At 37.7% G+C, this 16,585-nt stretch overlaps 2 protein-coding genes and 1 long non-coding RNA gene across 5 annotated transcripts; 1 reads left to right on the top strand and 2 right to left on the bottom strand.

Annotated features, from left to right (window-relative positions):
* Positions 1-6: 6 nt before the first annotated feature.
* Positions 7-4,319, bottom strand: LOC103710807. The gene is made up of 5 exons (XM_008796705.3): positions 3,879-4,319; positions 2,800-3,171; positions 1,776-2,252; positions 1,130-1,501; positions 7-816 (listed from the first exon to the last, which is right to left on the bottom strand). The coding sequence occupies exons 1-5, from the start codon at positions 4,023-4,025 to the stop codon at positions 322-324; spliced, it is 1,863 nt and encodes a 620-aa protein (XP_008794927.3). The 5' UTR covers positions 4,026-4,319; the 3' UTR covers positions 7-321.
* A 2,669-nt stretch (positions 4,320-6,988) lies between these two features.
* Positions 6,989-10,100, top strand: LOC120106541. Of its 3 annotated transcripts, none has more exons than XR_005508678.1 (4): positions 6,989-7,067; positions 7,785-7,963; positions 9,486-9,575; positions 9,998-10,100. It is a non-coding gene; the product is annotated as an uncharacterized LOC120106541 (long non-coding RNA). The 3 variants fall into 3 exon arrangements; XR_005508677.1 differs by lacking the exon at positions 9,998-10,100 and adding an exon at positions 9,861-9,983; XR_005508679.1 differs by lacking the exons at positions 6,989-7,067; positions 9,998-10,100 and adding exons at positions 7,074-7,360; positions 9,861-9,983.
* On the bottom strand, positions 8,319-16,342 carry LOC103710771. Its single transcript, XM_008796651.4, has 7 exons — positions 15,979-16,342; positions 14,265-14,636; positions 12,408-12,878; positions 11,853-12,224; positions 10,726-11,196; positions 9,902-10,273; positions 8,319-9,556 (listed from the first exon to the last, which is right to left on the bottom strand). The coding sequence occupies exons 1-7, from the start codon at positions 16,123-16,125 to the stop codon at positions 9,062-9,064; spliced, it is 2,700 nt and encodes an 899-aa protein (XP_008794873.3). The 5' UTR covers positions 16,126-16,342; the 3' UTR covers positions 8,319-9,061.
* Positions 16,343-16,585: the final 243 nt, after the last annotated feature.

Genomic DNA, 16,585 nt, shown 5'->3' with positions numbered 1-16,585 from the left:
TGGAAGTAACTCTACACTTGAACAGAGGCTACCAATGTATGTACATTGTTAAATACATTGACATGAATTTATGCCCACCTATGATTTCGAGGGTCGCAGATTTTTTTTTTTAAATTTTTTTTTGAAGAAAACCAGGATTCTGGGTGCAGAACCTAAACTGTGATTTGTTTTCTCCATGGCTGAAGTAACTCTACACTTGAACAGAGACTACCAATGTATGTACATTGACATGAATTTATGCCTACCTATGATTTCGTTGGTCGCAGATTTTTTTTTTTTTTAAAAAAAAATTGAAGAAAACCAGGATTCTGGGTGCAGAACCTAAACTGTGATTTGTTTTCTCCATGACTTACTGCATTTCTTGTGTACAGGCCATCCAACCGTGCCGATGCCGTCGAAGCTCTTCCAAACATTGAGGATGGCTGTCAGATCAGCAAGCTTCGCCTTCACACTGCGACAGCAATTAGCATGCACTGTGATCACTTCTTTGAAGTCCTTGCTGTCTTGACAGAACCCACTAAAGTAGAGGGTGTCTAGGAATCGCACTTGCATGCCCAACTGCTTAAAGGCACCATTATATTTCATCAGAGACAACACATCTTGGTCTTTCATTCCTGCTGAGCTATTCCTTGATCCATACCATGCATCAAATAGTGCAATGGTTTTGTTATTTGAGGCCACAAAATAGAAGCCAGTGTTGATGGGGTTGGCCTCGTCGAACGGCTGGCCATTGTATCTGTCGCAGCTTATCTGCAAGTCTTCATCATCATGGTTCAACTTTGTAAATGGGTTTCGCAGCCACATGACATCCATATCCTGAAAGCATTAGATGGAAGGTATGAGAGAAACAAATCAGACGCAATCTCTCCCACCATTTTTTTTTTCAGAATGGATTTGTTATAATTTGTTATTTGATCTTCTTTCCTGAGAAGTAATGATCTCTCATGATTTTACGACCATTCGAAAAAGTCTTAGCTCTGTCTGGTTAAAGAATTAGTCTACTACATGTATTGAGCCTATCATGCTATTAAAAACAGAATGATTTGCTTAAATGTGGATTGCCATATCTTGAAGTCCAATTGACTTTTAATTGCATCTCTTCCATTATTCCTTCGTTTGCTCTACTTACTGTGAAAATGAAGCTGTATCCGCGCTTGAGAACATCTCCAAGGAAAAGAATTCTTTGCCACATCATATTATTGAAACCATCAGACATGTAGAGCTGCTCCTTGGAGAAATCAACACCATCTGTGGCAAGCTGGTAGCAATGGAGCTTTAGGATCTTGCACCGGTTGAACGCTATCTGATCAACTGCCACAATTAGGAGGTGTTCGATCAAAAACTCGGTGCCATCCCCTTCTCGTAAGCTTCGAAGGAAGAGGTCGAGCATGCCATTCTCCTCCACATATGCCTGATTTAGTACACTGATGATCAATGTCTTGTTTCCCATGGAAGCTTCTTGCAGAGCTGTTTCTAGCTCATCTATGGAGACAGCTTCTGTCTGCACAGAAACAACAAATAGGTGCATCAGACTTGTGTTGATGTTAGAAATAAACACTGGATCTTTAGGATGTCTAACTATGAGAAGTTTATCACCATATGAGCAATGTTTTTGAATTGCAAATTTTAAATGTTTCCTGGCAAATGATTTTTTCCTTCAATCAGGTTGCATAGCATATAATCTTGGTACAGAGACTATTCATATTGCTATTTAGAATCACTTGCAAGTCTTCAGTATGTCCTGGAACCTCATATGTCTAGTTCTTAAATCTTACCTGCCACGACGCAGCGCATGCCTTGTGTTCAGGCCATGCGATCTTTGATGTATCGTTAAATGCTTTCCAGACTTCTAGGATCGCCGTCAGATCTGCGAGCTTGGCTCTTATACTGCGGCAACAATTTGCATGCACCGTAGTCACCTTTCTGAAATCCTTGCTGTCTTCACAGAACCCACTGAAGTATGCAGTGTCTAAGAACCTCACTTTCATGCCCAACCGCCTAAAAACTCCTTCAGACTTCATTTTGTACAGCACATCTTGTTCTTTCATGCCCTGATAGCTGCTTCTTAATGCATACCATTCATCAAAGAGTGCAATGGTTTTGTTATTTGAGGCCACGAAGTAGAAGCCTGTATTGATGGTGTTGGAATCATCCATTGGTCGGCCGTTGTATCGATCGCAACTTATTTGCATGTCTTCTCCATCATGATTCAACTGTGCAAATGGACTTCTCAGCCACATCACATCCATATCCTGTTAACAGACAGCGAAGGTAAGAACTGTGGCATCACAATCTCCAGTTTGGTTTAGGACAGAGGACTTGGAGTAGCTAAAGTGGTGTGACCTCTTAAGGTTTTTGCTGATCTATGGTGACCCAATCATCGATTAGATGTCATTGTTTAACTTATAGTAATTTGATTGCTCAACTTTGGCTTTGTCAAAATTCTGTCTAGATTAACCAAAACTATATAAATCAAGTATGTTATATAAGTCATAAAAACATGATAAAGTTTCATAAATTTCTTATAATCTAGAAACCTATAAATTATGAATACAAAAACCAAGAACACTCTGCTTTCACAATGAATTTTCTACTTGTCAATCAGTCCTGGGAGTATTATGTCTAGCGCAAATCTATGTATTCAAAAACTGGTGCCTTCCTCTCCACCTGATTGGTTTCAGGTTTAAAACTCGAGTGGTATCGAATTACCACCATATTCTCAAAAAAAAAGGGGGGAACATTAGATGTTATGGAGACCAAGTCATTAATTTAACTGTATGTGCTTCCACTACAACTTACTGTGAAGATGAAGCTGTAGCCACGCCGAAGAATGTCTCCAAGAAAGAGAGTTCGCCTCCACATCATGTTGATGAAATCCTCAGACATGTAAAGCACCTCCTGGGAGAAATCGACATCCTCAGTCACAAGCTGGTAGCAATTGAGTTCCAGGGCTCTGCACCTGTTGAAGGCTGTCTGATCGACTGCAGCGAGGAGAAGGTGATTGATCAAGAACTCAGTGCCCTCCCCTTCTCGCAAGCTTCTGAGGAAGAGGTCGAGCATGCCATTATCCTGCACGTATGCCTTGTTCAGTACTGCTACGATCAGGGTCTTGTTCCCCATGGAAGCTCTCTCCAAGACTGTTTCTAGTTCATCCTTTGAGGCATTTACTGTCTGGCCAAATAAAACACAAGGCAGTGTTTGAGCTCTACGCAGACAGTCAAGATTTCTTCCAAAACAGTTTCTACTGTATTACTGTGCTTTGTTATAAGACCAAATTATAAACTATTATATGCTCTCTTTTTTTCATATATTATTACTGGAATCTGGGAATTGGCTCCGGTGTAGCTTGGGTCATCCTTCGAGATGCACCAAGTGGTTCGATGTCATGCTTTTATGCTTTGATCTCATAATCCCGAGGTACCATTTTTATCCAGAAGTTAAAGATGAAGGTGACTCCATAATCTTTTCATTTACTTTGCAGGAGCAAGTTGGGGAGTTGACGTGCATTCATCTTCTATGATGACATTATTGCTCTCAAATTCAGTTCTTATGTGACTTTTAAACTGCACCGAAGGATGGGTTGCTAAAACTTCTTAAACTTCCACACGTATATTAACCATATCTCATAATCCCATCAAAACAGTCCCACATTAATTTATTATTTTAGATAAATTTATGCAGTTTACTCGAAACGGCAAGAAGAGAAAGGAAGGAGCGTTTACTTTAATCCGCTTAATAAAAAATACAAAAACATAAAAATAAAAATGTTTTCTTCGATTTCTTTTTCCATTGGATGATCGGACCATCTCACGAGATGCACAGGATGAAAAAAAAAAAAAAGGAACGCATGAACTGTAGGACCAAGGAGATAGACTTACCGCATTTTGGGCACGTTGGGATCGGAAGAATGCCATCGGCACCGCCGGCGGCCACAAACAGGAATACGTGACAATGGAAACCAGGAGGAGGGCGGCGCCGACGAGAGCGGCGGCGCGGTCGGAGACGCAACCGGAGGAGAAGGTCATCGTCTAGGAACAAGGCAGGAAGACTGCAATGCGATAGATACCGCCACTCGGAGAGAGAGAGAGAGAGACAGAGAGAGAGAGAGGCGTGGAGACTGCAGCTACGCTTCGCCACCACAAAAAGAACTTGAAGGGGATGTGAGCGTTACCTGCAAGAGAGAAGAAGCGAAGAGAGAACGTCCAACGGTGATCAGTTTTGAGTCATGCGACTCATAAATGTTCACAAACCTTGCTTTTATCGCATCTCTCAATCCGAGAACCTACCGGGATTCATTAAGTTTCGTTTTTTTTTTTGCCTTGCCATGGATCCCATAAATCATATTGTGGTGAAGGGTCACGAAGGGGATATACTTCTCCTGCCACCCGCTGACTCCGAGAAATTTGTGCCGTACAAGAGTTTGGCTGAATTTTAGTACCGTTAGTTTTTCAACTGCCTTCCGTTTAGAGATAAAAAAAAAAAAAAAAAAACTTTTAGATCACCACAAAAACTTAGAATATATTTTCCACAATCTAGAAGCCCATCCAAAAGATATTATTTCGATTCTTGATTTACCCGAGCATTAACCAATGTGGAATAGATCCTCACACATCTATAATTGATTGGTGGGAGAGTGGGACCCCTATATATACATTGCATTAGATAACAAATGGATCTTAGACATTGTTGGTCTTATCTACAAGAAAGATATCTTTATATTAATGTGATGGTTAGATTGTTGTTCACCTAAACCTGATTTTTAGTCTATTAGGCATGAACTAGTATTGGAACTTGAAAGCAAAAGCTAAAAATGTTTGAAATGAATGATGCTCGCTCGCCCTTCTGCACCACCCAACTACAGCAACACCGTGGAAATAGCTTTGAGCAGTTTTGAAGGTTGGGGTAGATGGATCACTAAGATCAAGAGAGGATTCGAGATCTCAGTTAATCCGAGGTGAGAATGAAATCTATGAATTTTTGAAAAGGTTGAGATTCTCGACCCACGTATTAGATTAAGATATCAAAATTTTAGCCAAACCAAAACTAATAACTATTTTTAGTTATGGAATTTTTAAAACTTTAATATAAAATCAACTTGAAAGGATAGAAATGATTAAGGATAAAGTCTAATATAGATAAATTCAGATCCGATTCACTGGGGTTTTCAGGTCTAGATGCTGTCTTGTACTTGGTCTATAGGAGAATCACATTAGGTTGAGCTTTGGACAATAAAAATATATCATGCCTAATGTTAAAGCTCATGTTGCACCTAATGTACAAGCGGTCTTAAATTATTCTCGATTGAAAGCAGGGATTTCAGGGGTATCAAAAATTATATCTTCAATAATTAGTCAAGTTAAAACCATCCATGCTTTGGACCGGAAAAAGGAAAAAAAAAAAAAACATCTATGCTTCTGAAAAGTGTTATTATTATTCCTCCATATCTACCCTATTCTAAGAAATTCTTTCATCTAATCAAACATGTATCAAATAGTGTGAAGTCACTATTATCATATGTTATTATTAAATAAATATCATGTCTTCGGGTGAAATTTGAATATTATAAGTCTCATATTGCATTTGATGTACATTTGTTTTAAATTAGTGTGGATCACATATGGGTTCTCGCGCATATCAAAAAAATATATCTTGAATAATTCGAGCCAAACTAGTCCAGATTAGGCATGACATGCATTAAAAATCAAATTGAATTCCACTTAATAACAAAGGATTTCAGTCAAAAAATAGGATAAATCCAAGTTGATAGACACACGAACCCATCCCTACCACTTTCAATGTGGACTATTCCTTAACAGCTCATCGCCAAAGATAACTCATAGAGATACAAGTAAATAAATGAAAGTGCTTGATAAAGATATTATTAATCATTCAAAAAATATTCACCATTATTTAAGAAAACTAAATGGTGAAGGAGGACCCATCAAAAACTACTAGGGTTACCACAAAATTTTTACCATCGATGGATAGCTATTATAGCATCTCATGATGTTGACCAATATTCTTAGTGGTTCCTAAATTTACAATAGAATATTAATCCATTATGATCAAGATTTATTATGAATCTATTCGGGTTATTGGTCTCATTTTCATTGTCCTTAAGATGTGCTCCATCCAGGATATTCATAGACTTTTTTTTTTCTTTTATCTCTATGAGACAATAGAGAAACCTAGCTCTGCCTAACTTTTTTTTTTTTTTTTTTTTGGGTACAAAGAGAAAGAAGAAAAGAATAATAAAAAACTAAACTCTAAAAATGAAATGAACAAAAACTAGCAGCATCCATCTTCAACAGTAAAGACAGCTTCTGAGTCGTCAAAGAATCCACATGCAAATCAATGAACAAACCGAAACCTGCAAGTCAGGTGGCAGCTCTGCCTAACTTTCTTAAGTAGCTAGGTATTTGGTTAAAAAATTCAACCAAATACCTACTTGCGAACAAATCTCGCTGGATTTGTAAGAGTGGAAGTAAACCTAACCAGGCCTTGTCTGCATCAAAGAGGGACCATGTGGTCATTAGGACTAAATGGAGATCTAAGCGGACTTTTGTTTCATGAACTAATCACCATGTGGCTACGTGGACACGGCCTCAGAGAGATTTCCAACTGAGTCCCCATATTGACGTAGTGGATGATCTCTTTAAACAACAGAAGGTTTTTTGATGTAAATAGTCCAAGTTTTTAAAAGATCTCTTGGGCCGTTCGGGTGGGTGATCGACACCATTTTATTATGGAAATAATCTTTTAGCTGGACAAAATATTGAAGTAAAAATTTTAAGCAATATATTATCCTAATATTTGAGTAATTTTTGAAAAACAAGATATAAAATATCAATCAATATAGTAATAACAATATCAGATAGTATTTTATGATTGGTTATTCCACTAAAATATATCAAAAAATATGTGTTCGAAGTAGATAATTTTTAAGAAATAAATTTTTTTCTCCTACTTATTGCGGAATAAACTACTCCGACGGCGTCGTCCTTATCATCCTCGATCGCTCTCAGTGCAATTTGTACCAAAGAATGCCCTCAGTGCAATCATTATAGGTTTGATTCATTCTGCTCCGTTCCTTTTCTACACCTATTCTTTCTCCTCGATCCCCTTGATTTTCCCTGATTCGAATCAAGGGTTCAAGATTTCTTGTTTTACGAGCCCGAATATTTCTAGAAGATTTGAAGAGCTAGGTCAATTCTGATGTGGAACCACTAAGCAAGCTTAGATTTTGGCTTTTTTCTTTTCCCGGATTGCCACCATTTTTATGGAAGGAAAAAAAATTACCTTTTTGGAGCTTGTTGATTTAGATGAAAACATACGTTTTGATCTTGCTCTAAGTTTCCAGGTATGACCGCAAGTTTACCTTTTTTTTTTGATGGAAAGACTGCAAGTTTACTTAAGCTTGTAGATTCTGAGGTTATAGCAATGTCTCTGTTGCTCTCCGAGTTCACACTTTCGGATAGATAGTTTGTAAGAGGAACTCGAGTCATTCTTTTCTTTTATGCTTTAGACTTTTATTGAGAAGTAGTTTTCATTTAGCTGTTACAGTTTACAGTGCAGAATAATCTCAGGTTTCATTTGATCAAGTCGTATGATCTGTGTTTGTTTTCTGCCCTAGTAATGCTCTTGTACCATGTTGTCTCCTGTCCACATTTCCACCATAGTTTCTAATCACTTTGTGCTGCTGTCGTTTCATCTATTTGCTTATCTTTTTTTTTTCTTTTCTTTTTTTGCCTGCATAATAATTGGAACTGATGAATGAATATCAGATGCTAGCATTTCTGATGGAGAAGATATACCTGGGGTTTTATGGTTTTGCGACCCAAGAGGGAATCAGTGTTTTTCTGAAGTTGATGATAAGTATTCTCGAGATGGTTCCAACCTCTGCAAGCTTATCAGTCAAGTTCCTTGTTTTGAATAAGCTCTTCATTTAATGCTGAGACTTATGGTAAGCTTTATATTCTTTTTGCAGGTTAGGACTTCTTTATGAATACCATTATATTCACTTTAATTAAAATTTTACATCATCATTTATGATTACATCAGGCATTTATGATCTTGAGTTGTCGCATCCTTATTGTTGTTCCTTAGTAGCTTTTGAGATTTCCAAATTTTTTTTTGAGGGAACAATAGGCACAAAGTCCCTAAAGTTTTTTATTAAAGTGATGAAGAGGGTTACAAAGAAAGAAATGAAATAAGGAGAAAAGGATGAGTCCTGCAAGCAGGATCATTAGAACAATACAACTCCTTTTACAGGCTGATTCATCTTCTGCTTTTGTTAAATTAGGTATTAATAATTTGCAACAATGATTTTGTTGGTTGGTACATAAATATACTGATCACATCCTTTGTCACAATATTAAACAAATACCTCCTAGTCTATAGGGGTAATTGCCAATTTGAGTTAGGGTACTTTACAAAGGTTAACTTTCACATGGTAGAGCCCCAAATTCCCTAAGAATTGTAAAGGAAAAATATCCCATTCTTGGACTTTGTTTTCGCATGCCTCTACAATGCTATTTTGAAATCTTCATCCTTTTCTGCACACCTTTGATGGGTATAGGTTTAAATTTACAGTCTGAAGCAACACATGCATTGTTCACATGCAACTAATATCTACTCATATTACTTTACGATTGCCGGTTAGGTTAATTTGTCCTTTGACAAGCTAAATCAGTGGCAAACTGGGCTCTTTTCCCACTCATGAAAAAAAATTTAGGAAATGTCCAAGGCACCTCGGTCATTTCGGCTTCGTGCACAAAAATCTGAGATTTTCAAGATGCGATTCTTTTTAGTCCAGGCAGATAGTAAGACAGCAAAAATATGCTGATGCTGCCTTATTATGTTTCCTGAAGCAGTTAATGATTCAAAAGACTCAACTCTATTGAAGGACAAAATGGAAGTAACTCTACACTGGGAGACTGCTAATCTTTTGTATGTTCACTGCCAAATAACTTTAGAGTGAATTTGTACCTGCCTATGATATCAATGCTCCTAGATGTTCGGTATTAGGGAAAAAAAGGAAGCAGGATGCTGAGTGTGGAAGCTAGATTCTGATGTCTTCTATCCACGATGCAGCACATGCCTTGTGTTCAGGCCACCTGACCATTGTTGTGCCATTAAAACTCTTCCAAACTTTGAGGACGGCTGTCAGATCAGCAAGCTTTGCCTTCACACTGCGGCAGCAATTTGCATGCACGGTGGTCACTTCTTTAAAATCCCTGCTGTCTTGACAGAACCCACTGAAGTACAGGGTGTCTAGGAATCTCACTTTCAATCCCAATTGTTTAAATATACCTTTAGATTTCATAGTAGACAACACATCTTGGTCTTTCATGCCTGCTGAGTTAATACTTGATGCATGCCATGCATCAAATAATGCAATGGTTTTGTTATTTGAGGCGACATAGTAAAAGCCAGTGTTGATGGGGTTGGAATCATCCCGTGGCTCACCATTGTATGCATCACAGCTTATCTGCAGGTCATCTCCATCGTGGTTCATTTTTGTGAATGGATTTCGCAGCCACATGACATCCATATCCTGATAATAGAAAGAAATGGTAAGCGAAAGAAATTATGCATAATCTTCTCTAATTTTTAAAAGAAAGTTTTCTTTTCTTTTCTTTTTTTCCTTCTTTTTTTAAAATGATGTTAATCTTCTTCAGCTGTTATACGTAATAAGCTTTTAAGGTTTTATGACCATTTAGAAATGGTCGACTGATTGAACAAAAAAGGTTCGACAAGCTTTAGCTGTATTTAGTTAAAATTGGAAAAACAATAAAATTTATGTAATTTTAAGCCTATAAAGTTATTAACTGCAATTTTAATTAAATGTGGGCTGCCAGATTTGGGCACCCTCTTCCATCATCCATTTTTTTGAGCCTACCGTGAAAATGAAGCTGTATCCATGCTTTAGAACATCTCTGAGGAAGGCAATTCTCTGCCACATCATTTTGATGTAGCCATCGTTCATGTACATCAGCTCTCCGGAGAAATCGGTGCTCTTTATGACAAGCCTGTAGCAATGGAGTTTTAGGAGCTTGCACCGGTTGAAGGCTGCCTGATCAACTGCTACAAGAAGGAGGTGTCTGATCAAGAACTTGGTGTCCTCCCCTTCTCGCAAGCTCTGAAGGAAGAGATCTAGCATGCCATTCTCCTCCATGTATGCCTTGTTTAATACTGCTATGATCAGGTTCTTGTTTGGCATGGAAGCCTCCTGTAAAGTTGTTTCTAGCTCATCTTTGGAGGCAATATCTATCTGACCATAAACAACAATAAGGTGCATGAGCTCAGGAAAGCTATGATTTTTTTCTTATTGTAAACTTTCTATATGGCAACAATTGACATTTTAAGATGTTTAATCATCAAATAACTATAACCATTAGCATTTCCATATGCTACAAACTAGGATATGCCGTACCGGCCAGTACGAACCGGTCTGGGCTGGGACCGGTACCAGATCAACGTGGGATCCGGTACCAGAAGTTTTTATTAGAAAACTGGCCAATATGACTGCCGTACCGGTACGGAGCCGGTACAGACCGGTACGGAACCGGTACATACCGGTCTGGGCTGCCACCGGTACACTGATCAGTACCGGTACAGTGGACCTTGCTACAAACACAACCAACATAAGTCTGTAGGATTACTTTCTAATCTATAGTAAGTACCAGAACCTACATTGCTTATTTTGTTCATTTTAATTCTTACCTTCCCAGTGCATGCCTTGTGTTCAGGCATTGTGACATTCAATATGCCCTTGGATTCCTTCCAGACTTGAAGAACAGCCTTCAGGTCAATGAGCTTGGTTTTCACACCACAGCAACAATTTGCATGTACTGTGGTCACTTTTCGGAAATCCTTGCTATCGTGACAGAACCCACTAAAGTATGTTGTGTCTAAGAACCTAACTTTCATGCCCAACCGCCTAAATGCACCCTGAGATTTCATCTGAGCCAGCACATCTTGTTCTTTCATGCCTGCTGAGTTATTCCTTGATGCATACCATTCATCAAATAGTGCAATGGTTCTGTTGTTTGACGCCACAAAGTAGAAGCCAGTGTTAATGAAATTGGAATCATCCAATGGCCGGCCATTGTAAAAATCACAACTTATTTGCATGTCTTCTCCATCATGATTTAACTTGGCAAATGGATTTCTCAGCCACATCACGTCCATATCCTGACAGCAGAGAGGAGAGGTAAGAACAACTTCATCATCATTTCTTGTTTTCTAAGGATTGGAATTATTTTGGCCAAGTTTAACTTTTTTGACTGGGAAGCGATGACTTTGTAACACATTTTCTGATTTATATATGACCCCATCAGTAATCGTTTATTACTGTTCAATTATAGCATATTTTGACCATTTAACTTTGGTTGAGCGAAACTTTAATACCATTTGATATTTACTTGATCAATTGAGAATGCTTTAAAAGGTACAACAACATTAATTTATTTCCCTCACAAAATAATATGGTTTATGTTGAATTTTAGCAAGATTTTATTTTTCATACTCTACAAAACTAGAAAATGCGATATAGATACTAATATGCAACCAAAATAAGTGAATCTCAGTAACCATGGGCGAGTCAATGATGCCTTCAAATTGAAAGTTTTATACTCGGTTCGGAGATGTTATGCCTCAAGAGAGTTGAATTTAGTATAAAAAGGTGACTTACCAGAAGATTTAGTAAATTATATGTGTTTTACAGGAACCAAGTCCTAGAATTTGAATTATAGACCATAAAATGATGATTTGGTCAACTATTTTTTCCCTGAACCAAAAAATTGTTTGAGTTCACAAACTGTTGTATATCTGTTGTTTTTTTGACTTACTGTGAAGATGAAGTTGTACCCACGACGGAGAATGTCCCCAAGGAGGAGAGTTCTTTGCCACATCATTTTGATGAAGCCATCAGACATGTAAAACTGTTCTTTGGAGAAATCAGTGCCCTTTGTGACAAGTTGGTAGCAATGGAGTTTTAGGAGCTGGCACCGGTTGAAGGCTGTCTGATCCACTGCCACAAGAAGGAGATGTCTGATCAAGTACTTGGTGCCCTCCCCTTCTCGTAAACTTTGAAGGAAGAGGTCTAGCATGCCATTCTTCTCCACATATTTCTTGTTTATTATGGCAATTATCAGGGTCTTGTTTGCCATGGAAGCTTCCTGTAAAGCTGTTTCGAGCTTATCTTTGCGGGCAGCATTTGTCTGACCACAAAAAACATTAAGGGACATGAGCTCAGAGAAGCTGACATCATTTTTATTTGAAAATCTCTAACTTGCAATAATGTGAATTTTTAAGATGTTTAGCTATAAAATATATGCTGAAATTTCCTTGAAGTGCCTATATTACATGTTGATTCATGGAAAATGATTTTTTTTAATGCTCACCTTCCCTGTGCATGCCTTGCGTTCAGGCCATGTGACTCTCGATGTGCCATTAAATGTCTTCCAGGCTTCAAGGACAGCTTTCAGATCAATGAGCTTGGCTTTCACACTACAGCAACAATTTGCATGCACTGTGGTCACTTTGCTGAAATCCTTGCTATCTTGACAGAACCCACTAAAGTATGCTGTGTCTAAGAATCTCACTTTCATGCCCAACTGCCTAAATACACCATGAGATTTCATCCGAGCCAGTACATCTTGTTCTTTCATGCCTGCAGAGTTGTTCCTTGATGCATGCCATTCATCAAATAGTGCAATGGTTCTGTTGTTTGATGCCACAAAGTAGAAGCCAGTGTTAATGAAATTGGAATCATCCAATGGCCGGCCATTGTAAAAGTCACAGCTTATTTGCATGTCCTCTCCATCATAACTTAACTTGGCAAATGGGTTTCTCAGCCACATCACGTCCATATCCTGATAGCAGAAAGGAAAGGTAAGAAGCTCTTTCACACCTGTTTGTTGTTTTGGGAGGGTGATTTTTTTTGACTATGAAGGAGTGACTTGTAAGGTGTTTGCCGATCTAAATTTGACCCAATGAACAATCAGCTATTACTATTAGGTTGTAGAATATTTTGATCATTCAATTTGGTTGATTAAAACTTTGATATTGATTTTGATTACTTTGATAAAACAGGATTAATTGAGAATGCTTTCAAAAATATAATAATATTTAACTTTTTCACAAAAGAAATGTTAGGTTGAAATTTAGCAATTTCTAGTGAATTGCAAGTTTTCATTTCTTATACTCTACAAAATTATATAACATAAAATACGTACTAATATGACAACCAAAATAAGTGAATCTCAGTGGCTATGGACAGAGTCCATACTGCTTTCACGTTGAACTTTTTACTTGTCATTGCTTACTAATCAGTTCATAGATTCTTATACATGTATACATATACACATATACAGAGATACACAGATACATACATACATGCATACATATATCCATACATACATGCATACATATATCCATACATACATGCATACATACATATGCATACATACATACATATATACATACATACATATACATACATACATACATACATACATATACATACATACATACATACATACATACATATATACACACACACATACATACATACATACATATATATATATATATATATATATATATATATATATATATATATATATATATATATATATACACGCACATATACACATACATATACATACATATACATACATATACATATACATACATATACATACATATACATACATATATATACATATATATATACATGTGTGTGTGTGTGTAAAGAATGGGAGCCCCATCATCCATTTATTAAGATGATGAAAAATTACAACAAAAAAGAAGTAAAGAAAACAAATAAAAGATGTCCCAACAGGGGTCAGGGAAGAGGAACAAAAGAAACATCATAGTGAATGGATAGGAGATAGCCAGCCAACTTAGTACTCTAGTCTGAAAACCATTTCTCAATAACATTCCTTGATCAAGGTGATCCAAGAGGAACCAAACTGATCTCCATCCATGGTCATAGACTTGGATTCAAAAAGTTTCAGGTTCCTATCCCAACAAATGAGCCAAAGAAGTACTAGATATCATATCTTACGAGATTCTTTTGCTATTAACAAATAATTTTTCAGAAGATTTAATACTGAAAACAGTAATGAAGTTGTGGAATTTGAATTTTAGATCATAACATGATGATACAGGCATCTAAATGGTGATGTGTTTAAAAATTAGTTGTCTGAATCAGAAAAGCATTTGAATTGAAGATCTGGTTCTGTATTTTGACTTACAGTGAAGATGAAGCTGTACCCACGACGGAGAATGTCCCCAAGGAAGAGAGTTCTTTGCCACATCATATTTATGAAATTCTCAGACATGTAAAACACCTCTTTGGAGAAGTCGGCACCATCTGTGTCGAGCTGGTGGCAGTGGAGTTCCAGGGCCCTGCACTTGTTGAAGGCAGTTTGATCGACTGCAACAAAAAGGAAGTGTCCGATCAAGAACTCGGTGTCCTCCCCTTCCCGCAAGCTCTGAAGGAAGAGATCTAGCATGCCATTCTCCTCCACATATGCCTTATTTAAAACCGCAATAATCACGGTCTTATTCACCATGGAAGCTCTCTCCAAAGCTGCTTCTAGTTCATCTTTAGGCACAACTTCTGTCTGCTCGCATACAGGGAAGCTCATGAGAAATAATGTATGAAACTATGAACTATTTAGATTTGTCCTGAGAGAGTTTATATTGGATCATTATGTATTGTCAAGGGAATGAGCTATGAACCTTTACAGTATTTTTTGTTCTGCTTTAAAAACAGAACCCTCAAATGAACTATGAACCTCAAATTATATGTTGTCAAGGGGATGAATGAACTATTTAGATTTGTCCTGAGGGAGTCTCTACTGTTGCATAAGAAACCTCCTCAAGCTGTCCAAACCCATCATGAAGACACTCCAATTTTTAACAAGTCTGCTCCTCTTGATGCTCCTTTCTTTCCAGGAAATAGAAACAACAGAAGTTCATACTAAATAAGATATTAAAATATCTGTAAGAGTTGATGTATGAGTTCTCCTTCCCCTTCTGCGTCAAATCATCCCCATGCATTGCGGGTGATGGAGCTTTCGTGGGCCAGAAGATGACATAGCTAGAAGTCGGCTAATATAAAAACGTAAGCGAATCGAAGGCATACGAGTTTGCAAAGGACAAGCTGTGAAATGAAAGCAAGCTGACAAAGTACGCACGCCAAGGGTCGGTGATGCAAGATTGACACCAATAAACCACATTTCAAGGAAGAAGTAACGTTACGTAAGTCTTTATTTTATCTTTTATTGAAATAATTGAATACCAAACCAACTACCCCTTTCCCCAAGGACCAGAAGCCACAATCTATGGTCCAGTTTGGATATTTCTTACTTTGTTTAGAGAAGAATAGCAATCTACTGTGGCAAACTGGATCATGACCCATTGATTGCATCCCTCCACATAGTATGAGGTTCTAAACTGGAATTTTGATGCAGTTGTTTCCCAAGTATTCAAGCCATGTTTTTTTTTTTTTGCTGAGAAATCAGAAGTCACAAAGTGCCTAAATTATTTTGATCAAAAGCTATCTATTAGTTGGTATTCTCACTGCTATTCTCATTTTTCTCAAAAAGAAAGAAACATAGAAGGCATGACTCTATACGTCGATTTTTTTTTCTGTTTTTTTTGTTGATATAATGGCGAGGAAAGAACGACCTTCCCCCAACTTTATTCATTTCAGAAATGATATTTATAATGGATAGGAAGAGCAGAATTTACAAGGCCGTAAAGGGAGAGAGGAGGTCTGTTACACGGATGGTGCCAAAGATACAATATTGCTTCTCCTCTGTTTAATGGTTGCAGAGACCATCAAACATTGGATTTGTATGCTTGAAAGAAAACCAAACTCATCCAACAAAAAATGATCAACTAAAAAAAAAAACAGGAATTTAATTCATCAACCAAAAAAAAGAAAAAACAGGAACTCACTGCATTTGATGAGCGCTGGAGTCGAAAGAAAGACATTGATTCTGTTGATGGCGACAAGCATGAGTAGGTGATCGACAAAACCAGGAGAGATGCGATGACAAGGGTGGCGACATGGCCCGTGACTCCGTGGTCAGTGGGAGGGCTCATGGTTTAGGAAATGCTATGATAAGACCAGTAGTTATTGAAGGTCCATGATGCTTTCTGCTTCCTCTTCTCAAAAAAGTGGTGCTTTGTATGAAGAAAGCCTCCTCTACGGAGCTGATTGAATTAACCACCTTCCAGAGGTTCTACAGACCTTCCCTTTGCTTTCGTAGGAGCTCCCTTCTCCTCTTCTCTTTATAGACGTAACGAGGACTTCATCTATGATAAGTAGTTGTTAAGAAAAGCCCGCTTCCTGGGCATGGAGGGGAGACGGGTAAAAGAGCAAGCATGAGAAAATGGTAGCTGTCGCTAGTTTTCTCATAATTTCCAGATGGTTTCTCAATGGTTTGTTTGACTTGGCTTGCGTCAATTTTTGGATCCAAGCGCGAGATTATTGGCTTGTGTCTAAATGATAACTCTCTTTTGGTTTCAGGCCTCCCCTTCCTTTCTTCATCCATTTGAACAT

Source organism: Phoenix dactylifera, chromosome 2 (genome assembly GCF_009389715.1).
Source record: "Phoenix dactylifera cultivar Barhee BC4 chromosome 2, palm_55x_up_171113_PBpolish2nd_filt_p, whole genome shotgun sequence".
In the NCBI taxonomy this organism is placed as follows: domain Eukaryota; kingdom Viridiplantae; phylum Streptophyta; class Magnoliopsida; order Arecales; family Arecaceae; genus Phoenix; species Phoenix dactylifera.
This window is presented reverse-complemented; position numbering and strand designations above follow the sequence as displayed.

Excerpts from the sequence above, each read along its gene's own strand:
- LOC103710807 (XM_008796705.3), bottom strand. The coding sequence starts at position 4,025 with ATGACCTTCTCCTCCGGTTGCGTCTCCGACCGCGCCGCCGCTCTCGTC. Across the intron at positions 3,172-3,878 it reads CCCAACGTGCCCAAAATGCG|ACAGTAAATGCCTCAAAGGA; the intron begins GTAAGTCTATCT and ends TTATTTGGCCAG. Across the intron at positions 1,502-1,775 it reads CATGCGCTGCGTCGTGGCAG|ACAGAAGCTGTCTCCATAGA; the intron begins GTAAGATTTAAG and ends GTTTCTGTGCAG.
- LOC103710771 (XM_008796651.4), bottom strand. The coding sequence starts at position 16,125 with ATGAGCCCTCCCACTGACCACGGAGTCACGGGCCATGTCGCCACCCTT. Across the intron at positions 11,197-11,852 it reads GGTACAACTTCATCTTCACA|GATATGGACGTGATGTGGCT; the intron begins GTAAGTCAAAAA and ends CTCTGCTGTCAG. Across the intron at positions 10,274-10,725 it reads ACAAGGCATGCACTGGGAAG|ATAGATATTGCCTCCAAAGA; the intron begins GTAAGAATTAAA and ends GTTTATGGTCAG.